Source organism: Platichthys flesus, chromosome 24, assembly GCF_949316205.1.
Source record: "Platichthys flesus chromosome 24, fPlaFle2.1, whole genome shotgun sequence".
Lineage (NCBI taxonomy): Eukaryota > Metazoa > Chordata > Actinopteri > Pleuronectiformes > Pleuronectidae > Platichthys > Platichthys flesus.
The window spans coordinates 14,312,418-14,340,338 of record NC_084968.1 but is presented as its reverse complement, the minus strand read 5'-3'; the positions used below and the strand labels follow the sequence as shown (position 1 = coordinate 14,340,338).

At 41.3% G+C, this 27,921-nt stretch overlaps 3 protein-coding genes across 8 annotated transcripts in view; 2 read left to right on the top strand and 1 right to left on the bottom strand.

Moving 5' to 3' along the window:
• The window catches only part of si:ch211-200p22.4 (phosphatidylinositol-binding clathrin assembly protein), a 57,770-nt gene extending 53,093 nt beyond the window's left edge, over nt 1–4,677 (top strand). For all 4 annotated transcript variants that reach the window (XM_062383902.1, XM_062383899.1, XM_062383900.1 and 1 more), the window contains one exon: nt 18–4,677. In XM_062383902.1, coding sequence (XP_062239886.1) covers nt 18–32 — 15 coding nt within the window. In that variant the 3' untranslated portion in view covers nt 33–4,677. The remainder of the gene's footprint in view (nt 1–17) is intronic.
• A 1,039-nt stretch (nt 4,678–5,716) lies between these two features.
• On the top strand, nt 5,717–10,197 carry zgc:92429 (uncharacterized protein LOC445063 homolog). The gene is made up of 11 exons (XM_062383898.1): nt 5,717–5,921; nt 6,603–6,652; nt 6,765–6,821; nt 7,512–7,666; nt 7,885–7,988; nt 8,093–8,145; nt 8,535–8,605; nt 8,807–8,909; nt 9,126–9,245; nt 9,413–9,475; nt 9,625–10,197. The coding sequence occupies exons 1-11, from the start codon at nt 5,858–5,860 to the stop codon at nt 10,021–10,023; spliced, it is 1,239 nt and encodes a 412-aa protein (XP_062239882.1). The 5' UTR covers nt 5,717–5,857; the 3' UTR covers nt 10,024–10,197.
• Nucleotides 10,198–22,685: 12,488 nt separating this feature from the next.
• Nucleotides 22,686–27,921, bottom strand: part of si:dkey-172j4.3 (diacylglycerol kinase delta) — a 31,333-nt gene continuing 26,097 nt past the window's right edge. For all 3 annotated transcript variants that reach the window (XM_062383836.1, XM_062383838.1, XM_062383837.1), the window contains 7 exons: nt 27,661–27,795; nt 26,986–27,149; nt 26,355–26,460; nt 25,833–25,922; nt 25,602–25,712; nt 25,407–25,521; nt 22,686–25,264 (listed from right to left, as the gene is read on the bottom strand). In XM_062383836.1, coding sequence (XP_062239820.1) covers nt 25,215–25,264; nt 25,407–25,521; nt 25,602–25,712; nt 25,833–25,922; nt 26,355–26,460; nt 26,986–27,149; nt 27,661–27,795 — 771 coding nt within the window. In that variant the 3' untranslated portion in view covers nt 22,686–25,214. The remainder of the gene's footprint in view (nt 25,265–25,406; nt 25,522–25,601; nt 25,713–25,832; nt 25,923–26,354; nt 26,461–26,985; nt 27,150–27,660; nt 27,796–27,921) is intronic.

Here is a 27,921-nt window from a genome sequence, read left to right as displayed (position 1 = left end):
TCTCTCCGTCTTCTCAGATGCAGTTTATGTAATCCAGTCGGGGGGGTAAGCAGAGTGCCAAAAGCGACAAACAAACAAACAAACAAACAAACCACAGAAGAAGAAAACACAGGAGAGGAACGATCAGACGGACGGAGGAATGATTTGATCAAGTTTAAAATGACTAAGACGACAAGAACCGACACAAAACAGGAAGTGGACAGAGGCGGAGATGACCCAACAGAAGATGGAGGGGTGGGGGGGTAGTGTGGTGTCATCCTGGCTGGTCGTTGTCTGAAACAACTCTGTGTGTTTGTGTGTGTGTGTGTGTGTGCAGCTTCTTCGCGTGGTTCTGATTTGTGTTTTCAATCCCATCGATGGAGTGATGTTTCAGGAGAGGGAATAAAGACAAGAGAGAAAGACGTGAGGACAGACGGGGGGGGGGGGGTCAGACGTTGTGTATTTATATATCTCACTGCTGCGAAAGTCTCTGCTGCAGAATTAGCTTTATTTCATACTGGTGCTATCTCTTCTTCTCTGGGTTACTGCCCGCCTGCAACGGCAACTCGCGAGTATTTTACGAGAGGACAGGAGTTCATTTAGTGTGAGTGCGGAGGTGTGTTGTGTGTTTGTGCAGAACGTGTGTACTTGTGCACTGCAGTTGTTTCAGACGATGCCCTCACAACCAACCTCTATTCCCCCCCCCCCCCTCGTTCTCCAGCTGCGTCCAATCAGCGAGGGACCTGACCTCTTCTGGTGTTTCCCGAAGTTTTCTGCTCTATTGGGGAAATCTCTATTGAGGACCTCTCCTGAATGTTATCGGGGCTTGTACAGCAATTTGTTGATCCTTTTGTTAATAGTTGAGTGTTTTGCTGTTCTGGGTTTTTAAGCTAAAGTCTTTGTTACTCATCCTGCAGCGTTTTCGTCTCTTCAGGCCACAGATGCACACAGAGCTAGCACAACATGCTAGTGCGGTCAAGAGGAGTCGGGTTACGAACAAGCGCTAGTAATGTTCCGTTGTGTGTCCGTGTGAAATGTTGGAGCTGTTTTAGCTGTTGTGCTAACAGCTAACTCATTAGCCAGCCAGGGACACACAAGTGTGAGCTACCGTTAAACTTTGCAAGCTAATGTTAAACTGTTCTCCAGTGTTTCTCTTCAAGATGTTCAAACTATTGTAGCTGTTGAGCTAACAGCTAGCCAGCCGAGAACAATTATTGACAGATCGTCCCAAAAACACGACTAACGAGCTACAATAGCTTCGTCTAATTTCACTGCTATCTCTGGACAGTTGTTGATCAATAGCACAAATTTGTGAGTCAAAGTAAACAAAACATTGAACAATTCCTAAATCTACAAATTTTGAATCTTTAGCTAGGCGCGATTTTTCGTGCTTATTCTGAATAAATTTCTACTTTTGCCGTGCTAGCATCATTAGCCCGTTAGCCCCTTGCTGATCTGTGTGTACCTGTTCGTCTTGTGTTCATCAGATCGCCGAGCGGATTCAAACATCGAGGGGTTTCTAAAATAATACTTTTTCCATTAGTTCACGTATTCACGTAATGTGCCAATGGTTGTTGACGGCAGCACTGAGCGAGTCACATGTTACTGAATCAAGTTGAGGTCACTTTAAATTGCACTGAATCAAAGTGAGTCTCTTCTAGTGCGACTGGTTCTGCGCCGAGAGCCGAACACTGCATTGTTAACGGGAAATTCGGGGGGGGGGGGGGTAATTCGGACTTGTGTACGAAGTCGTGGTCATTCTTCAGCCAAAGCTTTCATCGCCACGACTTTGTCTGTCGGTGTATTTGGATTTCATGTGTTCACGTGTACGCTAACACATTTATATGTACGTTTTCCATTGAGGGCTATTTCTGAGGGTCACATGTTGAGTCTGCGAGTCTGACATGAAATGTGCTCCTTTCGTTTTTTTGTAAAATCTAATTTTGTTGCAAAATGCACACGCGAAAATGTTGCACTGAAGTGACTATCCTGCCGAAGTCGAGCTGTCGCCGGATCTCCTGGAGGCGTCGGGAGATTAAGACAGTTTTGGGTTTTACAACAACAAGTTTGTCGGATCTACCAGCCACAGTGGCGAGTAACTGAACGTTATTTTCCTGCCATTTTAACAATGAACTTGAACCTGTTTGTACTCCCCCCCCCCCCCCCCCCCCCCCCCCCCCCCCCCAGCGTCTACACCCCGAACCATCAGTGATAGTCCCGTCGTCTCGGTCGCCGCTCTGTCTAGTCGCTCGCTCTAGAATTCTTTCTTTCAGTGTTTGGTTTGTGTAGATATGTAAACGAAGAAAACGACAAAAAAATAAATAGTGCTAATAAGCAGTTTGTGTCTCGATCGTCTGCTCTCACCCGTCGCTGTTGGATAGATATAGCTCTTGTCTTGTGTTAGCTTAGCCTCTCGTCATGGTGTAGAAGACGTCCCGCTGTAGGTGTCCCCACCTCGTCCCTGCCGCTGTCTCGTAACTCTAGCTCTTATCCCTTGGTGTCTCTGTCTTCTCGGTGTAGATGAAACCTGTCGGAGGCTCGTTGGGTTTGTGCTTCGCTTCGCCTCGAGCTTTAAGTCGCTCTCTCTTCTCGCTTTCAGCTTCACTCCAGAGTCCGTTGGGATCCTCGTCTTTCTTTTCTCTTCCCGTCTTCACAACGACGGCTCGTCTGCGCCTCATGGTCGAGACGGCAGCCGCCAACAAACTGTTTCTGATTGGACCGTTGAATCCCACATGGAGATTGGCTGTCGATGCTCAGTTATTGGTCCAGCCATGTTTTGAAATGAGCTAAATGCTAACAGATGTGAAGTCGTGTGCTCAGGTAGCATCTGAACCAGCTGCTGTGTGGACTCTCTTCCCGACTAAATTGTTAAAATAACTTTGATAGAAGAATAAGATCTAAGGAGTCTGAAGCCTCAAACCCTCCAGGGTCCAGAACAAAAAGACCGATGCATTCAGAACTATTTGTTTAGTGGACGCCTCCTCTTCCTGTCTAACGGTGGTTCTGGTGTCTTCTGGGACAATCCGTCTCACTGTCTCTAATCCGATCAGTGATCATTTGTCGCATCAGGAAGCGAAGCCGCTTTGATGCAAAATCAAATCATATCATTGAGGATCGGATCCTTTCTGATGTTGAATATCCAGCTCAGAAAACAGAGGAACAGTAACATCAGGATTTTCTCACGAGCTAAATCCACATTTTCTGTTTCCCCCCCCCGGCCAGTTTCTTTTCTGTTTTTTAAACCTTTCAATTTGTCTGCATGGAATCCAGTCCTGCCTGTTGCGTTGAGGTTTGATTTCTCTTTGTGTCCCTTGAGGTTTCAAAGTTGTCTAATTCTGTGCGATACACAGCGAAGAGGAGGAGGAGGAGGAGACACTGTGGTTGTTTTCGTTTTATCTTCGTCACTGGCTCACGTCCTGAGCGTCCATGTAACTGCCAGTAATTAAAACAGCTTTATCACTTCGGTAATGGTCGTATCCAGGGGCGGGGGGGTTTTGGCCGAGCATGCAGGCTCCTCTTTCGGCGACTCCCTCCCTCGAAGCTCTCTAGCTCTTCGTCTGGGAAAGTCCCCGGTACGACTGCCGTTCTCTGGGATTGCCCAACGGCTCGGGCGGGCTTAGCATCCCATCGGCCTCGTGGGAAGTGTCTGAACTTTGACCTCTGCTGCCGCCTCCTCTCTGCGTCGTGTAGCATGAATCCAGACGGAGGAGGATCCGCTGATGAACCTTGATGTCATTTTAACACGTTCTCTGCTAAGGCCAAATGTCGGGGGGGGCGGACTCCTCTCTCTCTTTCTGGGGTCGGTGAGAGCATGGTTGTGTCGTTGTGGATGTTTGTTGTCCTCTTCCCCCGAACAAAGCATGATTTAATGGTGGTGGTGATACTGATGGTGATCCCCCCCCCCCAGTCCCCGGTGTCCACACGTCTCCCTCAGAGCGAACTGGATCAGACTTTCTTGACCAGTCATTTTCGGTCCACGGCAGTTTGAGCTGAATTGGACAGAAGGAGACAAACCTGTCGGGCGTCCCTCGTCCTCTGGGTCTCTGCACGCTTGTGGCGCCCCCTGTGGGTCGCTTGTGCACAGTGGAACAGATTCTAAGTCGTCCTGGTTGTCGTCGGTGTCAAAGATCTCGTGCACGTTCAGTTTTTCTACATCTGTGTTTTTTGGTAAGAAACCTCGGATTGCTGCCTCACTCTTCTGTACATAGACAAACACACACACACACACACACACAGGACACGCAGCTTGACTACACACACTTATAACCCGCATTATTTTTCATTTACTCTTTATTTTTCTGAACAGATATTCGTGTTCATACAGCAGTATATATTGGTATGATTACTACTCGGTGGGGGGGGGGGGGGTGAAACAGGAAGCAGATTTCGAGGGGCAGCAAATCAGGATCAGCCATTAATTCTCAAAGATGCCAAATGTTCTAGTTTTTGAGCAGAGTTCCAACTTTTAATTGGTTCCTCTCTCTTCTGTCTCCCCCCCCCCCCCCCCCCCTCCCTGTCTCTTTGTACATTTTTTCTATTTATTTAAAGCAGAATTATAGATTGTATCAAGCATGGAAAGGCTAACAAATGTTACAGTGGACAAAAATCACAGGCTTTTATTTTACAGCAGTATATTTGTTTATTCAAAGGATTTGTTTTTCTCTTTTTTGGAAGAAATAAAGTCATTTTCCATTCCTACATCTGTTTCAGAGTTTTCTTGACCTCCTGACATTTCAAGGTCGCGACTGTTTCGAGACCTCACTTCCGGTGGAATCTCAACTTGCTCAGATGTTTCATGTCTGATGCAGGTTTTGCACATTCGCTCTTTAAACCCTGTGGATCTTGAATTCAGCCCAATTACTCACATAGTTGTGTTTTCATATCAAACAACAAGCAAACCAACAACATGTTAAATGCACTGTAGTTATTGTTTCTCTTTAATTTGACCCGAATCCTGTTAAACCACTGGTAAATACTGTCAGAGAAAAACAATAATTTATCTGTTAGAGCCTAGTTTCTGTTTTGTTGTGTGTTTTTGTGTACACGTCTTCTGTTGTGTTACTGCAGAACAGCTGAGGCATTTAGATGCAGGTTCCTTCCTCCTGACTCCCATGATGGAACTGTTTGTGTACGTTTGTTCCTCTGTCACGTCGGAGGCTCCATCTCGCCCCCCCGCGATCTATTAGCTCGTGATTCAGGGTTTTTCCTTCTCGACTAAGTGTTTCTTCTGAAGAGATGAAACTCAGAGTCTGAGAAATGGCAGCGTTTGGTTTTTACTGAATCATTTATATTTTTACCTCCTGCTGTCGTCGCTCAGACGATGAATCTCAGACCGAACGACCTAAAAACGCCTTTTTACAAATCCAGTCTTTCTCCTGAAGTATCGATATATATGTTAAATTATAGAATTGACCATATATACATTTTTCTCCAGTCTACCCTTTTGAGAAATATGTAATTGAAGCTTGATATTTAACAAATGAACAATTAATGTTAATAAAAAAAGAAATTAACGTGGATCCAGTGAAAGTGACAGATCCATTGTGGCGGCTGCTGGTTCCCAGTTGGCCTGACGTGACAACCGACACTCACCAGCAGGAATGTCCCCCGTCCCCCCCGCCCTCAGATAAGTTTTGACAGCTGTAAATAGACAGGGGGGTTGGGATGGTGGGGGGGGGGGGGGACTGAAGAGGGAGGTGAGCTGCTATTTTTATCTTTTCATTCAGTCAGGCTCAAACCAGAGACAGTCGTTCGGCTCCTTCCAGAAAAACCTCCACAGAAACTTCTGGAGCCGCGACTTCAGAGATCAGAGCAGATTTAAACCACTGGTGACTGTGGAGTGAAGAAGAAGAAGAAGAAGAAGAAGAAGAAGAAGGACATGACGCTGCTCTGCTACAACAAAGGCTGTGGAGAGAAGTATGAGGCCGACCAGAACCAGGCCGGTGAGATCCTGCTGCTCTTTCTGCTGCTGGACGTATAGAAGAGTTTCTCTGCTTCAGTGTTCTGGATTTGATTCTTTAATTCAGTGGTTACTGTGACTTTCTAATGTTCTTGTAGTTCTCAGATTTGGTTTCATTCTCTCTTAGAGGAGTTTAGATTTTATTTTATGGAATTCATAGAACATGAATATAATGTGTAAAGGTAAGTGTGTAGAAAGCAGTAATAACTTCTATGAAAACAAAGAGATTTAGAAATGTAGGTTTTTGACTCCTCAACCAAAACAACATTGGAAATCTTTAAATTAGGACACACAATATGTAAATTAAAAAATATTAGCCTGTTAAACAATTAAAAGCTGGTAATCACAAATTTGATTCATCAACTCTTCATATTTGTGTTTTTTCTGCTTTGTTTGCAAATTGAATAAAAAAACAAAGTTCAAAATAAACACATTCACAGTAAAACAACGAGACAAATCTTGCCAGTGATTAGAGATGAATCTGGATGAACCAGTCCTCTTAGTGGTTGAACCACATTGAACCACGTGTCCGGTCCCGACTCTGATCCTGGATCTGTTTTCCTTTACGGGACACACTGAGCTGCTGTGACCTCTGACGACAGCTGAACGCAGCTGAGCCACTTCGTCTAAATCCTGACTCAGCGTTTCTCTCTCCTCCAAACAGATTCCTGCCTCTTCCACCCGGGAGTCCCCATCTTCCACGATGCTCTGAAGGTGAAACCAACAAACAAACAAACAAACATGTAAACAACACCTTGTGTTTCTCAGCTGGTTCCAACCAGGTGTGTGTTTGTGTGTGTGTGTGTGTGTGTGTGTTTCCCTGCAGGGTTGGTCCTGCTGCAGGAAGAGAACCACGGACTTCTCAGAGTTTCTCTCCATCAAGGTACAAACAGGAAGTTCATGCTCCTGTAGATTCATTTTTTACAGTGTTTAACTGAAGCAGAGAGAGAGAGAGAGAGAGAGGACACCGTACATTAAGGATGAGCAACAGAACTGATTAGATGTTGTTGAATATGAATATTGATGGATGTATATTTAATTATTAAAAGCAGATCAATCTTGTAGTGAAAGCCTCATTAACCGGATTCTTCTTGGTTCGTGCAGATATTCATATTTAACTGTTTCTATTAAGTTACTAATTAATGCTTATTAGGACAAAAAGTGTTTGTAAGAGTAAACAAGTCGATTCTATGATCAATAACTACAAATCAATATATTCTCTCTCTCGCTCTTCTGTCTTCTGTCTCTCTCACTCTCCTCTCTTCTCTTTTGTCTCTTCTCTGTTTCTCTCTCTCTCCTCTGTCTCCTCTATCACTCTCGCTCTCTTCTCTGTGTCTCTGTCACTCTCTTCTCTCTCTTTGTCTCCTCTGTCTCTCTCTCTATCTTCTGTCTGTCTCACTCCATTCTCTTCTCTCTCTCTCTTTCTTCTTCTTCTCTCTCTTTTCTCTCTCTCCCTTTCTCTCTTTGATTCCTCTGTCTCTCTCTTCTGTTTGTCTCACTCCATTCTCTTCTCCTCTCTCTCTCTCTCTCTCTCTCTCTCTCTCTCTCTCTCTCTCTCTCTGGTTTTGAACAGGGTTGCACCCGTGGGCGTCACAGTGATGTGAAGCCCCAGGAGCCTCTGCAGCCGGAGGTGACATCAGACAAAGGGGAAATCAAACAGGCCAACGGCCGAGAGATAATCTACCAGGGACCCAAATCTGCAGAGGCGCTGCAGAGAGAGAGACCCAGGTGTGTGTCTGTGTGTGTGTAGTTTATACAACCAGAACTTAGTCTTTCTGCTCACGTCACATTGAAACTCCCTGATGCAGCCGCTCGGTGCTCAGAGGTCGGGACGGGGTCACATCCCTGGGATCAAACATTCAGTCGATAACGTCTTGAGTCAGAGTGTGTGTCTGAGTTTGTGTACTTCCTTTTGTGTTAACACCCATGTGTGTGTGTCTGCACAGTTCAGAGGAGTCAAAGACCAAATTGCCGCACAAAGTGTCGGCGTCTCTGGCTCAAGTTCTGGAGAAGCTGAAGATCAGTGACCGAGCCGAGAAGGAGCAGAAAGGTCAGAGTGCGTTTGTGTGTCACTCAGAAGTGTTCCAGCTGTTTGTGTGTTTTTGTGTTTGCTTTTCTTTCTCTATCTTCATTTGACTGTTTCTCCTGCGACAGAGAGTCAGACCGTGATGCAGGGAACTCGCTGCAAGAACTCAGGATGCAAAACAGTGAGTGACCGGATCTGGTGTACACACACACACACACAGACACACACCGACACACACACACAGACTCACACAGACACACAAACACAGGTTCCTCCACGTCAGTCCTTTAACGCTTAGCAACAGCGCCATCTAGTGGAGGAGGCTGGTAACTGACCATGACTGTGATGGATCCATGAGGTTAAAAAAAAACCAATTACATTATATTTACTTAAATTATAAGTTTGAGAGATTTTTATCCAGGTTCCTTGTATTTTATACAAATTTTAAGGAAATATTTTATGAAATATCTTTTTATATTTATTGTTGTAAAAGTAAAATGACATAAATACTTTGCAGATTAACATTTCCCATATGATCATGTAGTAAAATATGAATGTTTGTGTGTTCAGGCCTTTAACGGTCCAGAGACGGAGCTGGAGGTGTGCACCCACCACCCGGGGGGGCCCGTCTTCCACGAGGGGTGAGACACAAGAACACATCAACACTTCTACAGTTTATAAAGTCTTTAAACTATAACAAGACAGTTTCTACAAAAGAGGAATGTAAACACAATGAAGCACAAATCATTAAAAGCTGGAATATAAATAAAAGGATCAAACAAAGATGTGGTACGTGTATTTCTAAAAACAGTCGATAAATACTTGTTATTATTTGTGTGTAGGTACAAGTACTGGAGCTGCTGCTGCATAAGGACGGTCGACTTCAACGCCTTCCTGGACCAGAAGGGCTGCACCACGGGGAAACATCGCTGGATCCCAAAGCAGGTACCGACACTCAGGAGGCAGCTGGGACACGAGGGAAGGAAATCTTTGTGGCCGGTGGAGAATGAATTTGAACTATTTCAGACTTATTTCATTTGTTACTTTCTATTGTGTCTACAAAAAAAGATAAATAAATGTGTTGAAGGTTCTAATCAGTTCCAGAACCTGGTTTCATCTCGTGTTTGGACTCATTCAGTTTGTGTGTCTGTGTGTCGACAGGACAAGAAGAAAGTTGCGTGTCGACATGATTGGCACCAAACTGGAAATAATGTTGTCGTAACGATTTACGCCAAGAACGCAAACCCCGAGTTCACCTGCATCGAGGCGAACGGGACCGTGGTGAGTTCAGGACATCGATCAGAATCGGGAACATCTACTTAAACTGCAGTTAATTTACTAATTGCTTTTAATGATTAAATTGACCAAAGCATCAATATTGTTTTTATTCATTGAAATATTGAAGCAGAAACAAGTTGAAGCTCAAACTTTCCGTCTTTCACCCGCAGCTCTCGTGTCAAATCCAGTTTGATGGCAACAAGCTTTTCAAGAGAGACTTCCACCTGTGGGGGGTGAGTATTCTAACATGTAGAAACGTGTCAGTCAAAGGGAGGAGCTTAATCAAACCAGTGTTCAGACTGGTCTCTCTCTTCCCACTGGTCCATTGAGTTCAACGGTTATAGGAAATCCCACCTAACTGTATTTGAACGTGTCTCTTCAGGTGATGGACGTCAAGCAGAGCTCCGTCAACATGGTGCCCACCAAGGTGGAGGTCTTCCTGCGTAAGGCCGACCAGGTGTCCTGGGGCAAACTGGAGGATCCCAACCACAAACCAGAGCCGGAGCCCGAGGAGAACTCCACCGAGAACCAGCAGCCGGACTGGGACATCGCCGACGATGACATCAGCGACTCGGACGAGGAGTGGGCCTACGACACGCCGGAGAACAAGCAGCTGGAGAAGGAGCGGGAGGAGCAGAAGAAGAGGGCGGAGGAGGTGCAGAGGAAGGAGGTGGAGGAGGAGATGAAGAGGGCGATGGAGGAGAGGAGGAAGGCGGAGGAGGAAGAGGAGAGGAGGAAGGAAGAGGCCGAAGGATACGAGGACATACCCGATCTGGAGTGAATCCAGATGTGGATCAGATCTGATGTTTATCTTGAGTCCTGTTGAGTTTCAACGTAAAGTTTCAAATCAAATGTAATTTAAACGTGTGAAAGGGAAGTCGTCTATAACATGAATATAACCAGAAACCATGAAATTCAAATTCTATAAGAGAAATAAAGACTTTTTTTTATCAGGTTCTTTGTCAAATTATCTCATTTTGACACAAACATGGAAACTGGGTGATGAATGAGTCTCTGCTGGATTTTCATTGGCTGCTCTGTTTAAGTGTATATAATATTTCTTAGTTATACCTATGACTTTTCATCATATTTCGGACGACATGCTAACCTATGACTTTTCATCATATTTCGGACGACATGCTAACCTATGACTTTTTCATCATATTTCGGACGACATGCTAACCTATGACTTTTATCATATTTCGGACGACATGCTAACCTATGACTTTTTATCATATTTCGGACGACATGCTAACCTATGACTTTTTAATCATATTTCAGACGACATGCTAACCTATGACTTTTTATCATATTTCGGACGACATGCTAACCTATGACTTTTATCATATTTCGGACGACATGCTAACCTATGACTTTTTATCATATTTCGGACGACATGCTAACCTATGACTTTTTCATCATATTTCGGACGACATGCTAACCTATGACTTTCATCATATTTCGGATGACATGCTAACCTATGACTTTTATCATATTTAGGACGACATGCTAACCTATGACTTTTCATCATATTTCGGACGACATGCTAACCTATGACTTTTATCATATTTAGGACGACATGCTAACCTATGACTTTTCATCATATTTCGGACGACATGCTAACCTATGACTTTTATCATATTTAGGACGACATGCTAACCTATGACTTTTTCATCATATTTCGGACGACATGCCTTTTATCATATTTAGGACGACATGCTTACCTATGACTTTTCATCATATTTCGGACGACATGCTAACCTATGACTTTCATCATATTTCGGACGACATGCTAACCTATGACTTTTTCATCATATTTCGGACGACATGCTAACCTATGACTTTTTCATCATATTTAGGACGACATGCTAACCTATGACTTTTATCATATTTAGGACGACATGCTAACCTATGACTTTTCATCATATTTCGGACGACATGCTAACCTATGACTTTTTATCATATTTCGGACGACATGCTAACCTATGACTTTTTATCATATTTCGGACGACATGCTAACCTATGACTTTTTCATCATATTTCGGACGACATGCTAACCTATGACTTTTATCATATTTCGGACGACATGCTAACCGATGACTTTCATCATATTTCGGATGACATGCTAACCTATGACTTTTATCATATTTCGGACGACATGCTAACCTACGACGTGTTCATCATATTTCGGACGACATGCTAACCTATGACTTTTATCCTCTTTAGGACGACATGCTAACCTATTACTTTTATCATATTTCAGACGACATGCTAACCTATGACTTTTATCATATTTCGGACGACATGCTAACCTATGACTTTTATCATATTTCGGACGACATGCTAACCTATGACTTTTTCATCATATTTCGGACGACATGCTAACCTATGACTTTTCATCATATTTCGGACGACATGCTAACCTATGACTTTTTCATCATATTTCGGGCAACATGCTAACCTATGACTTTTTCATCATATTTCGGACGACATGCTAACCTATGACTTTTTCATCATATTTCGGACGACATGCTAACCTATGACTTTTATCATATTTCGGACGACATGCTAACCTATGACTTTTTCATCATATTTAGGACGACATGCTAACCTATGACTTATCATATTTAGGACGACATGCTAACCTATGACTTTTATCATATTTCGGACAACATGCTAACCTATGACTTTTTCATCATATTTAGGACGACATGCTAACCTATGACTTTTTCATCATATTTCGGACGACATGCTAACCTATGACTTTTATCATATTTAGGACGACATGCTAACCTATGACTTTTCATCATATTTCGGACGACATGCTAACCTATGACTTTCATCATATTTCGGACGACATGCTAACCTATGACTTTTATCATATTTAGGACGACATGCTAACCTATGACTTTTTCATCATATTTCGGACGACATGCCTTTTATCATATTTAGGACGACATGCTTACCTATGACTTTTCATCATATTTCGGACGACATGCTAACCTATGACTTTTATCATATTTAGGACGACATGCTAACCTATGACTTTTCCTCATATTTCGGACGACATGCTAACCTATGACTTTCATCATATTTCGGACGACATGCTAACCTATGACTTTTTCATCATATTTCGGACGACATGCTAACCTATGACTTTTTCATCATATTTAGGACGACATGCTAACCTATGACTTTTATCATATTTAGGACGACATGCTAACCTATGACTTTTCATCATATTTCGGACGACATGCTAACCTATGACTTTTTCATCATATTTCGGGCGACATGCTAACCTATGACTTTTTCATCATATTTCGGACGACATGCTAAGCTATGACTTTTTCATCATATTTCGGACGACATGCTAACCTATGACTTTTTCATCATATTTAGGACGACATGCTAACCTATGACTTTTATCATATTTAGGACGACATGCTAACCTATGACTTTTCATCATATTTCGGACGACATGCTAACCTATGACTTTTTCATCATATTTCGGGCGACATGCTAACCTATGACTTTTTCATCATATTTCGGACGACATGCTAAGCTATGACTTTTTCATCATATTTCGGACGACATGCTAACCTATGACTTTTTCATCATATTTAGGACGACATGCTAACCTATGACTTTTATCATATTTAGGACGACATGCTAACCTATGACTTTTCATCATATTTCGGACGACATGCTAACCTATGACTTTTTCATCATATTTCGGGCGACATGCTAACCTATGACTTTTTCATCATATTTCGGACGACATGCTAACCTATGACTTTTTCATCATATTTCGGACGACATGCTAACCTATGACTTTCATCATATTTCGGACGACATGCTAACCTATGACTTTTATCATATTTAGGACGACATGCTAACCTATGACTTTTCATCATATTTCGGACGACATGCTAACCTATGACTTTCATCATATTTCGGACGACATGCTAACCTATGACTTTTTCATCATTTTTCGGACGACATGCTAACCTATGACTTATCATATTTAGGACGACATGCTAACCTATGACTTGTATCATATTTCGGACGACATGCTAACCTATGACTTTTTCATCATATTTAGGACGACATGCTAACCTATGACTTATCACATTTCGGACGACATGCTAACCTATGACTTTTTCATCATATTTAGGACGACATGCTAACCTATGTCTTATCACATTTCGGACGACATGCTAACCTATGACTTTTTCATCATATTTCGGACGACATGCTAACCTATGACTTTTTCATCATATTTCGGACGACATGCTAACCTATGACTTTTATCATATTTCGGACGACATGCTAACCTATGACTTTTATCATATTTAGGACGACATGCTAACCTATTACTTTTATCATATTTCGGACGACATGCTAACCTATGACTTTTATCATATTTCGGACGACATGCTAACCTATGACTTTTATCATATTTCGGACGACATGCTAACCTATGACTTTTTCATCATATTTCGGGCGACATGCTAACCTATGACTTTTTCATCATATTTCGGACGACATGCTAAGCTATGACTTTTTCATCATATTTCGGACGACATGCTAAGCTATGACTTTTTCATCATATTTCGGACGACATGCTAACCTATGACTTTTTCATCATATTTAGGACGACATGCTAACCTATGACTTTTATCATATTTAGGACGACATGCTAACCTATGACTTTTCATCATATTTCGGACGACATGCTAACCTATGACTTTTTCATCATATTTCGGGCGACATGCTAACCTATGACTTTTTCATCATATTTCGGACGACATGCTAACCTATGACTTTTTCATCATATTTCGGACGACATGCTAACCTATGACTTTCATCATATTTCGGACGACATGCTAACCTATGACTTTTATCATATTTAGGACGACATGCTAACCTATGACTTTTCATCATATTTCGGACGACATGCTAACCTATGACTTTCATCATATTTCGGACGACATGCTAACCTATGACTTTTTCATCATTTTTCGGACGACATGCTAACCTATGACTTATCATATTTAGGACGACATGCTAACCTATGACTTGTATCGTATTTCGGACGACATGCTAACCTATGACTTTTTCATCATATTTAGGACGACATGCTAACCTATGACTTATCACATTTCGGACGACATGCTAACCTATGACTTTTTCATCATATTTAGGACGACATGCTAACCTATGTCTTATCACATTTCGGACGACATGCTAACCTATGACTTTTTCATCATATTTCGGACGACATGCTAACCTATGACTTTTTCATCATATTTCGGACGACATGCTAACCTATGACTTTTTATCATATTTCGGACGACATGCTAACCTATGACTTTTATCATATTTAGGACGACATGCTAACCTATTACTTTCATCATATTTAGGACGACATGCTAACCTATGACTTTTATCATATTTAGGACGACATGCTAACCTATGACTTTTCATCATATTTCGGACGACATGCTAACCTATGACTTTTTATCATATTTCGGACGACATGCTAACCTATGACTTTTTATCATATTTCGGACGACATGCTAACCTATGACTTTTTCATCATATTTCGGACGACATGCTAACCTATGACTTTTATCATATTTCGGACGACATGCTAACCTATGACTTTTTCATCATATTTCGGACGACATGCTAACCTATGACTTTCATCATATTTCGGATGACATGCTAACCTATGACTTTTATCATATTTAGGACGACATGCTAACCTATGACTTTTCATCATATTTCGGACGACATGCTAACCTATGACTTTTATCATATTTAGGACGACATGCTAACCTATGACTTTTCATCATATTTCGGACGACATGCTAACCTATGACTTTCATCATATTTCGGACGACATGCTAACCTATGACTTTTTCATCATATTTCGGACGACATGCTAACCTATGACTTTTTCATCATATTTAGGACGACATGCTAACCTATGACTTTTATCATATTTAGGACGACATGCTAACCTATGACTTTTCATCATATTTCGGACGACATGCTAACCTATGACTTTTTCATCATATTTCGGGCGACATGCTAACCTATGACTTTTTCATCATATTTCGGACGACATGCTAAGCTATGACTTTTTCATCATATTTCGGACGACATGCTAACCTATGACTTTTTCATCATATTTAGGACGACATGCTAACCTATGACTTTTATCATATTTAGGACGACATGCTAACCTATGACTTTTCATCATATTTCGGACGACATGCTAACCTATGACTTTTTCATCATATTTCGGGCGACATGCTAACCTATGACTTTTTCATCATATTTCGGACGACATGCTAAGCTATGACTTTTTCATCATATTTCGGACGACATGCTAACCTATGACTTTTTCATCATATTTAGGACGACATGCTAACCTATGACTTTTATCATATTTAGGACGACATGCTAACCTATGACTTTTCATCATATTTCGGACGACATGCTAACCTATGACTTTTTCATCATATTTCGGGCGACATGCTAACCTATGACTTTTTCATCATATTTCGGACGACATGCTAACCTATGACTTTTTCATCATATTTCGGACGACATGCTAACCTATGACTTTCATCATATTTCGGACGACATGCTAACCTATGACTTTTATCATATTTAGGACGACATGCTCACCTATGACTTTTCATCATATTTCGGACGACATGCTAACCTATGACTTTCATCATATTTCGGACGACATGCTAACCTATGACTTTTTCATCATTTTTCGGACGACATGCTAACCTATGACTTATCATATTTAGGACGACATGCTAACCTATGACTTGTATCATATTTCGGACGACATGCTAACCTATGACTTTTTCATCATATTTAGGACGACATGCTAACCTATGACTTATCACATTTCGGACGACATGCTAACCTATGACTTTTTCATCATATTTAGGACGACATGCTAACCTATGTCTTATCACATTTCGGACGACATGCTAACCTATGACTTTTTCATCATATTTCGGACGACATGCTAACCTATGACTTTTTCATCATATTTCGGACGACATGCTAACCTATGACTTTTATCATATTTCGGACGACATGCTAACCTATGACTTTTATCATATTTAGGACGACATGCTAACCTATTACTTTTATCATATTTCGGACGACATGCTAACCTATGACTTTTATCATATTTCGGACGACATGCTAACCTATGACTTTTATCATATTTCGGACGACATGCTAACCTATGACTTTTTCATCATATTTCGGGCGACATGCTAACCTATGACTTTTTCATCATATTTCGGACGACATGCTAAGCTATGACTTTTTCATCATATTTCGGACGACATGCTAAGCTATGACTTTTTCATCATATTTCGGACGACATGCTAACCTATGACTTTTTCATCATATTTAGGACGACATGCTAACCTATGACTTTTATCATATTTAGGACGACATGCTAACCTATGACTTTTCATCATATTTCGGACGACATGCTAACCTATGACTTTTTCATCATATTTCGGGCGACATGCTAACCTATGACTTTTTCATCATATTTCGGACGACATGCTAACCTATGACTTTTTCATCATATTTCGGACGACATGCTAACCTATGACTTTCATCATATTTCGGACGACATGCTAACCTATGACTTTTATCATATTTAGGACGACATGCTAACCTATGACTTTTCATCATATTTCGGACGACATGCTAACCTATGACTTTCATCATATTTCGGACGACATGCTAACCTATGACTTTTTCATCATTTTTCGGACGACATGCTAACCTATGACTTATCATATTTAGGACGACATGCTAACCTATGACTTGTATCATATTTCGGACGACATGCTAACCTATGACTTTTTCATCATATTTAGGACGACATGCTAACCTATGACTTATCACATTTCGGACGACATGCTAACCTATGACTTTTTCATCATATTTAGGACGACATGCTAACCTATGTCTTATCACATTTCGGACGACATGCTAACCTATGACTTTTTCATCATATTTCGGACGACATGCTAACCTATGACTTTTTCATCATATTTCGGACGACATGCTAACCTATGACTTTTTATCATATTTCGGACGACATGCTAACCTATGACTTTTATCATATTTAGGACGACATGCTAACCTATTACTTTTATCATATTTCGGACGACATGCTAACCTATGACTTTTATCATATTTCGGACGACATGCTAACCTATGACTTTTATCATATTTCGGACGACATGCTAACCTACGACGTGTTCATCATATTTCGGACGACATGCTAACCTATGACTTTTATCCTATTTAGGACGACATGCTAACCTATTACTTTTATCATATTTCAGACGACATGCTAACCTATGACTTTTATCATATTTCGGACGACATGCTAACCTATGACTTTTTATCATATTTCGGACGACATGCTAACCTATGACTTTTTCATCATATTTCGGACGACATGCTAACCTATGACTTTCATCATATTTCGGACGACATGCTAACCTATGACTTTTATCATATTTAGGACGACATGCTAACCTATGACTTTTTCATCATATTTAGGACGACATGCTAACCTATGACTTTTATCATATTTAGGACGACATGCTAACCTATGACTTTTCATCACATTTCGGACGACATGCTAACCTATGACTTTTTCATCATATTTCGGGCGACATGCTAACCTATGACTTTTTCATCATATTTCGGACGACATGCTAACCTATGACTTTTTCATCATATTTCGGACGACATGCTAACCTATGACTTTTATCATATTTAGGACAACATGCTAACCTATGACTTTTCATCATATTTCGGACGACATGCTAACCTATGACTTTTTCATCATATTTAGGACGACATGCTAACCTATGACTTATCATATTTAGGACGACATGGTAATCTATGACGTGTTCATCATATTTCAGACGACATGCTAACCTATGACTTTTTAATCATATTCCAGACGACATGCTAACCTATGACTTTTTATCATATTTCGGACGACATGCTAACCTATGACTTTTATCATATTTCGGACGACATGCTAACCTATGACTTTTATCATATTTCGGACGACATGCTAACCTATGACTTTTATCATATTTCGGACGACATGCTAACCTATGACTTTTTCATCATATTTCGGGCGACATGCTAACCTATGACTTTTTCATCATATTTCGGACGACATGCTAAGCTATGACTTTTTCATCATATTTCGGACGACATGCTAAGCTATGACTTTTTCATCATATTTCGGACGACATGCTAACCTATGACTTTTTCATCATATTTAGGACGACATGCTAACCTATGACTTTTATCATATTTAGGACGACATGCTAACCTATGACTTTTCATCATATTTCGGACGACATGCTAACCTATGACTTTTTCATCATATTTCGGGCGACATGCTAACCTATGACTTTTTCATCATATTTCGGACGACATGCTAACCTATGACTTTTTCATCATATTTCGGACGACATGCTAACCTATGACTTTCATCATATTTCGGACGACATGCTAACCTATGACTTTTATCATATTTAGGACGACATGCTAACCTATGACTTTTCATCATATTTCGGACGACATGCTAACCTATGACTTTCATCATATTTCGGACGACATGCTAACCTATGACTTTTTCATCATTTTTCGGACGACATGCTAACCTATGACTTATCATATTTAGGACGACATGCTAACCTATGACTTGTATCATATTTCGGACGACATGCTAACCTATGACTTTTTCATCATATTTAGGACGACATGCTAACCTATGACTTATCACATTTCGGACGACATGCTAACCTATGACTTTTTCATCATATTTAGGACGACATGCTAACCTATGTCTTATCACATTTCGGACGACATGCTAACCTATGACTTTTTCATCATATTTCGGACGACATGCTAACCTATGACTTTTTCATCATATTTCGGACGACATGCTAACCTATGACTTTTTATCATATTTCGGACGACATGCTAACCTATGACTTTTATCATATTTAGGACGACATGCTAACCTATTACTTTTATCATATTTCGGACGACATGCTAACCTATGACTTTTATCATATTTCGGACGACATGCTAACCTATGACTTTTATCATATTTCGGACGACATGCTAACCTACGACGTGTTCATCATATTTCGGACGACATGCTAACCTATGACTTTTATCCTATTTAGGACGACATGCTAACCTATTACTTTTATCATATTTCAGACGACATGCTAACCTATGACTTTTATCATATTTCGGACGACATGCTAACCTATGACTTTTTATCATATTTCGGACGACATGCTAACCTATGACTTTTTCATCATATTTCGGACGACATGCTAACCTATGACTTTCATCATATTTCGGACGACATGCTAACCTATGACTTTTATCATATTTAGGACGACATGCTAACCTATGACTTTTTCATCATATTTAGGACGACATGCTAACCTATGACTTTTATCATATTTAGGACGACATGCTAACCTATGACTTTTCATCACATTTCGGACGACATGCTAACCTATGACTTTTTCATCATATTTCGGGCGACATGCTAACCTATGACTTTTTCATCATATTTCGGACGACATGCTAACCTATGACTTTTTCATCATATTTCGGACGACATGCTAACCTATGACTTTTATCATATTTAGGACAACATGCTAACCTATGACTTTTCATCATATTTCGGACGACATGCTAACCTATGACTTTTTCATCATATTTAGGACGACATGCTAACCTATGACTTATCATATTTAGGACGACATGCTAACCTATGACTTTTATCATATTTCGGACGACATGCTAACCTATGACTTTTTCATCATATTTCGGACGACATGCTAACCTATGACTTTTTCATCATATTTCGGACGACATGCTAACCTATGACTTTTATCATATTTCGGACGACATGGTAATCTATGACGTGTTCATCATATTTCAGACGACATGCTAACCTATGACTTTTTAATCATATTCCAGACGACATGCTAACCTATGACTTTTTATCATATTTCGGACGACATGCTAACCTATGACTTTTATCATATTTCGGACGACATGCTAACCTATGACTTTTTATCATATTTCGGACGACATGCTAACCTATGACTTTTTCATCATATTTCGGACGACATGCTAACCTATGACTTTCATCATATTTCGGATGACATGCTAACCTATGACTTTTTCATCATATTTCGGACGACATGCTAACCTATGACTTTTTCATCATATTTCGGACGACATGCTAACCTATGACTTTTTCATCATATTTCGGACGACATGCTAACCTATGACTTTCATCATATTTCGGACGACATGCTAACCTATGACTTTTATCATATTTAGGACGACATGCTAACCTATGACTTTTTCATCATATTTCGGACGACATGCCTTTTATCATATTTAGGACGACATGCTAACCTATGACTTTTCATCATATTTCGGACGACATGCTAACCTATGACTTTCATCATATTTCGGACGACATGCTAACCTATGACTTTTTCATCATATTTCGGACGACATGCTAACCTATGACTTTTTCATCATATTTAGGACGACATGCTAACCTATGACTTTTATCATATTTAGGACGACATGCTAACCTATGACTTTTCATCATATTTCGGACGACATGCTAACCTATGACTTTTTATCATATTTCGGACGACATGCTAACCTATGACTTTTTATCATATTTCGGACGACATGCTAACCTATGACTTTTTCATCATATTTCGGACGACATGCTAACCTATGACTTTTATCATATTTCGGACGACATGCTAACCGATGACTTTCATCATATTTCGGATGACATGCTAACCTATGACTTTTATCATATTTCGGACGACATGCTAACCTATGACTTTTTCGTCATATTTCGGACGACATGCTAACCTATGACTTTTTATCATATTTCGGACGACATGCTAACCTATGACTTTTTCATCATATTTCGGACGACATGCTAACCTATGACTTTCATCATATTTCGGATGACATGCTAACCTATGACTTTTATCATATTTAGGACGACATGCTAACCTATGACTTTTCATCATATTTCGGACGACATGCTAACCTATGACTTTTATCATATTTAGGACGACATGCTAACCTATGACTTTTCATCATATTTCGGACGACATGCTAACCTATGACTTTCATCATATTTCGGACGACATGCTAACCTATGACTTTTTCATCATATTTCGGACGACATGCTAACCTATGACTTTTTCATCATATTTAGGACGACATGCTAACCTATGACTTTTATCATATTTAGGACGACATGCTAACCTATGACTTTTCATCATATTTCGGACGACATGCTAACCTATGACTTTTTCATCATATTTCGGACGACATGCTAACCTATGACTTTTTCATCATATTTAGGACGACATGCTAACCTATGACTTTTATCATATTTAGGACGACATGCTAACCTATGACTTTTCATCATATTTCGGACGACATGCTAACCTATGACTTTTTCATCATATTTCGGGCGACATGCTAACCTATGACTTTTTCATCATATTTCGGACTACATGCTAACCTATGACTTTTTCATCATATTTCGGACGACATGCTAACCTATGACTTTCATCATATTTCGGATGACATGCTAACCTATGACTTTTATCATATTTAGGACGACATGCTAACCTATGACTTTTCATCATATTTCGGACGACATGCTAACCTATGACTTTTATCATATTTAGGACGACATGCTAACCTATGACTTTTCATCATATTTCGGACGACATGCTAACCTATGACTTTCATCATATTTCGGACGACATGCTAACCTATGACTTTTTCATCATATTTCGGACGACATGCTAACCTATGACTTTTTCATCATATTTAGGACGACATGCTAACCTATGACTTTTATCATATTTAGGACGACATGCTAACCTATGACTTTTCATCATATTTCGGACGACATGCTAACCTATGACTTTTTCATCATATTTCGGGCGACATGCTAACCTATGACTTTTTCATCATATTTCGGACGACATGCTAAGCTATGACTTTTTCATCATATTTCGGACGACATGCTAACCTATGACTTTTTCATCATATTTCGGGCGACATGCTAACCTATGACTTTTTCATCATATTTCGGACGACATGCTAAGCTATGACTTTTTCATCATATTTCGGACGACATGCTAACCTATGACTTTTTACCTTTCAACACACATTGTGTGAACGAGGTTGTACTTGTCGTACACTTACTCTTCACATCTCTCGACCTGGAAGAAGAATAATGAAAATCACACGACACCAGTCGATTGTTCACTTCACATCAATTAATCCTTTAATCTCCAAAGGGTTGCACTGACTTTGTCTTTGTTACACACTGCACACAATTACACAATAAAACACCTCGCAACGTACAGGGTCGTGCAACATCGAGTCGGCTCCCAGCGCTGCACACAGCCTCCGTGATTGGCTGCTCGGATCAGGGGGCGTGTTCACTAATATGGTCATGTGTCTTTTGAGCTCTGGTCCAAAAAGTTATTAAATAAAGTCGATTATATTCAGATGCTTTAAAAAGATAAACAACTATGAAATGTTTTTATCCTGTATTCGCTTCCGGTCCATTTTCCAACAATAAAAATATTAATAAAGCAATTCAACAAAAGCTGTACATGACATCACATTTTTGGCAGAACTGTCTCTTATGATACCGAAGAACTCGTTAAATCTGAGCGACATCTGAAAGGCAGTGGGATGACAATCATACTGGTGTCACATGGGAGCAGATGGTCAACCACTGATGTAAGAAACACTTATCATTCTTTTTACACTTGGTTAGATATAATACATTTCATCAACACACGTTTGACATAAATAAAAGTTATTAAATCAATATAAAAAACTCTCGTACCCACTCGAAGTCTTAAACACACACACGTACAGTAAAATGTATTCCCCCCCCGTAAAGTTTGCTTCTTTGTAAAGTGCAAGGCAAGATACAGTAAACTTTGAAATGTACGACATACGTCTTTTGCATCTGAAGCTCACACACACACACACACACACACCCACATACACACCCACACCTTGTATGTCTCATAATCCACTGAACTTGGCACGACACCACTAAAGCCTCTGAGGTGTGTAGCGGCACACGATGAACACACAATCTGACCAGATCTAGAAATTAATGTACAACGCCTCACAGTAGCTCCGCCCCCTCAAGGGCTAGTTTGAAGGACAGGAAACCAAGAAGCACAGAAACGATCCCGCGTGAGTTTAACCTTCAAAATAAAAGACCTGAGTCAAAGTGGATTTCTGATTCATGTGTTGTCTTGATAAAATAGGTTTCTGTGGTTATGAGACTCAGGTCCTAATGTCGATGAGTTCCTTACATCCGAACTATTCTAGCTTTTAAAATGATACCCTGTAATTCAGCAATTCACACTTTTGCTGTATCATCGCAAAATAACTTCCTGAATGGTCCTTCCTGTAAAACATGTAAATTGTACTAAAGCCAAACGTGTTCCTCACGTCATGTGGTGATTCAGGCTGCAGGCGTATAATATATCAACTTAATATGAAGTCTAATAACTCTCTGGAAAAGATGGACGTTCATCTGTTTTCCTTCGCTAAACTAAACCCTCCTCCAGTGTCTTACTACAATAACCTGGAGCAGATAATAAAATATTTAAATTGCACAAATGCCACTGGTCGGAACAATCAGCTGAAGATGTGTGAAGAGGCGAATGTGAGTTCACATGCAGCGACACACAACAGCAGGAACTGGCTTTGTGTATACGCACAGTGGCCGAGTTTGTCGGAAGCAAAGCTTCACACGTTACCATTGGGAAAATAAGATATACTAAAAAATATATATATATATATATATTTGATGTTGATAATAGCTTTTAACCACAGACAAGGCAAAAATCAAATATCCACTGACTCTTATTCCTATATTACATTTACAATCAAGAGTATGGCAAAGTAAGAGGAATATGCTTCCTCAGCGTAAACTGTCAAAAACATCGAACCTTTTTAAAACGTGATAATAACCGAGCGATGTACCGAACTTTAAAGTCTCTCCATCTTTTCAAAAAGCTGAAACACGGATGAAACGACTTGAGAACGTTTTCCTCTGCAGCCTCGGACCTCATGAGTCACAGCTCATCAGGAACCACCACAACAGAACCTTTGTGAAATCATATGCGAGTTATCATCATTAAACGTTTTATAATCTCCAGGTTAACACCAGTCCACACAAGTACATTCCTCAGTAAATATTTTTTGCAACATTTAAGATATTCTCCAGCTCAGTAGAAGTGAAGGTCGAGATGTTTGTTCATTTTGTGGATTTGATGCCGTCGGAGTTTTCATGGCAGCAGCGACGAGAAATAAATACTGAAGAAAACAACTGAAGCTAACGAGGAAAAACAATTTAACGATTTGCAATAATAGATATAAAACAAGATGGCTGCACTCAACATGCGAGGAGAGCACCACGTAAAAATGTTGTCGTCGATGACACGTTTGGCGACGTCGTTGGCCACGCCTCCCTCGTCCCATTGGCCACGCCCACTTGCCAGCCGGAGCAGGTCAACAGAAGCAAAACGCTGATGGTGAAGCGATGCAAAGCCACGCCCCCTTTCAAACTAATTCAAACAACAGGAGAAGGATTACCCCCCCCCCCCCGTTTCAAAAAAGGACGAAGTAGCGACACAGGGAGGGGAACGGCGTAAAAGTTGGAAGATGGTTTTCCTTCCTCGCTCCTCTGTGAGGTCACTGGGCAGGCCCCCCCCCCCCCCCCCCGGGATGAAAAGCTCCTCACGCAGGAGTTCAGTTGCCGGAGGAATCTGCCTCAGCGACACCTTTGATTTCCCAAGTTCCTGCCAGACAGAGAGAGTAAATTCAAATTACTGATTATTGATTATTAATGATTCATTTGCCAATATCTGGTTCCTTGGCAGAGCAGCAGCAGCTTTTACAACTGAAGACAACACACTAGAAGCTGATTCCTGATTTTCTCACCTGAGAGAGAACTGTTGGACTTCTGCTTGTGGAGCTTCTCTCGGTCCTTCTTCACCTTGGGGCAGATCTTCAGCTTCATGCTGCTGCTGCTGCTCTTGCTGCTCCTCACCGACTCCTGTGAAAGACGAGCAGACGGTGAACACGGAGGCCTGGAAGGTTCTCACTCTCAGACGCTGCGCTGCGATTGGCTGCTACCTCGTCCGAGCACATGAGCGGACAGATCCAGTGGATGTCGTCCAGCTTGTGGAGCTCGGCACTGAGGCTGTTGAGAGTCGACCGGAGCTCCTCTTCCTCTGGAGACTCCGACTGGCGAGGAGGAGACAGGATGTGAACACAAGAACGTTCAGAGACTTAATGTGATATTTGAGATTAAAAAGAAGGCATCGTGTCTCTTAAGAGAGAAGACGAGGAGATGAAGAGTTGTACCAGAAGTTTCCCGTCGAGCAGCATCCTGGTCTCGGCCTGAAGAACTTTACTGATGTTCACGATCTCCACGGCCGTGCTGCGACTCAGACACTGGAGAGAAACCAGAACGTTTCATCTCAGAAGCTCAAGAAGCTCAACGACAGATCCATTATGTTTCATGTGCTGAAGAGAAAACTGTTTAATCTTTGCTCTTCATCATCAACGACAGTTTATGACTTAAAGATCCAAACTGCACGATTTGTGAAGCACTGGATTTATCAGTTGTTGTGAAAAGGTTTAAATAATGTCACGGTCATATTCATTTAACTAATTATGAATTAATTAGTGGTGTAATTATCTTTCTAATTATACATGTTGAGCTCTGCCGTGTCCTTGAAGCCACTGATGGGATCCAGATTAACACGAAGCAGAATTAACTTCCTATAAACGGACGTGAGACCCGCTGGGACTTCTCAAACCGGCCATCTGTCCGTCCCTCTGTCCGTCCCTCTGTCCGTCCCTCTGTCCCGCTCCCTGTCTTACCTCCGGGCTGGACACTTTGGCCTCGGTGAGCACGAGGGCGGTGGCGTTGACGGCGTGAGCCAGCTCCTGCTCCACCAGCTTGTGGGTCTTGGCGGCCTCGCGGATCCTGCCGGGGACGAGGGAGCAGATCATGACGTGAGAGATGTGGTTATTATTTCTGAGAGGAAGTATTTATGGGGATTATTCCAACATGCAAACGTCTGGTTCCTTCATCTGTTTGTTTGGATTCATGATAAATTAATATTTAACAAGTTGATTTGAAGAAATACACTTTTGTACTTTCTGTATCTTCCCTGCAGATAAAAACCATTTCCTCTTAATCTTCTCACAGAGTTGTTTTAAGGAAATGTCGGGCGGTGGAAATTACACCATGGCTGCTTTTTATTGAGCTGGAAAACTCCCCACTTCCCTTTATGAATATTTCTCAACTTCAGAGACGAGTTTATAAATGTGATTAAAATGTTTGTCATCATAAAAAGAGAAACTGGCTTCGCAGAGGAACACAAACGGTTTCAAAGAAACAATTTAGAAAAGCTGATCGCAGCGGAGGGAAGCAAATAATCTCTCGACAACTTTAACACACAAGAACAAACAGGAAGGTTGTAAACAACTGAGTTCAGCGGCTTCTCACTTGTTGATGAGCGTGTCGGCCACGATGCCGAGCTGCTGCACCTGAGCGCACTCCTCGTCGGTCAGGTACTCCATGGACTGCTGCGAGTTGAGTCGGGGCCGGGAGGAGCGGTAGCTGTCGAACTTCCTCTTGTCTTCCCACGACTTCAACGTGCTCTCGAACGCCTGGAGAGAGACGGAGGAGAAGAGGGTTCAGGAGAGAGAAGTGGATCTGGATGGATGAGCTCTAATTAAAGAAGTTGTAGTTTTTCATTGTCGAGTTGGTGCCTGGAAGAAGAGGAAGCAGGTGAAGCTCCTGACGCCTGAATCCAGATGATTCTACACATATTGACTTTGTGCAGATATGAAATCAGATCATGTTTATCTGTAGAACTGAGGGAATTAAAGGAAATTTGTACAGTTGAACCGTTCGTGGAGGATAACGGGCATCGAACAGGGACGGTGGCCTCTCCACTCGGCGCTGTGCTTCAGGAGGGGAACCATGGAACCAAACCGAGGGCTCTCAGAGGCTCGAGCGTGAGAGAGGAGAACAAACAGGAGCTGGAGCGAGTCAGAGGCTCAGAGTGGATCTTCAGCTGCAGCGTTTATGAGAGGAGGAGGATCTCAAGGCCGGAGCTGTGGTTGTGTTAATGTAGAACAGAAACACACACACACACACACACACAATCCGTCCTACCCGGTCTCTGGTGAGCATCTGGGCCCGGTTCTTGTGGACGATCTTCACGATGCCGGGCGGCTGGATCCACGCCTCACCGTCCACCTGCACCGGGACGCCCTCCTCCCCCAGGATGGTGATCTTCACCTGACGGCACTGAGGCGCAGCGGAGCACAAAACAACAGCTGTGAGACAAGGAGCTTCCTCAAAGCAGATGTTCCCACTGCTCGACCTCCTGCAGGGACCAGTTCCCTCACTCCTGTGGCTAGTCCGGTTTTCAGG

Excerpts from the sequence above, each read along its gene's own strand:
- zgc:92429 (XM_062383898.1), top strand. The coding sequence starts at position 5,858 with ATGACGCTGCTCTGCTACAACAAAGGCTGTGGAGAGAAGTATGAGGCC. Across the intron at positions 7,667-7,884 it reads CTGCAGAGAGAGAGACCCAG|TTCAGAGGAGTCAAAGACCA; the intron begins GTGTGTGTCTGT and ends GTGTCTGCACAG. Across the intron at positions 8,146-8,534 it reads AGAACTCAGGATGCAAAACA|GCCTTTAACGGTCCAGAGAC; the intron begins GTGAGTGACCGG and ends TTGTGTGTTCAG.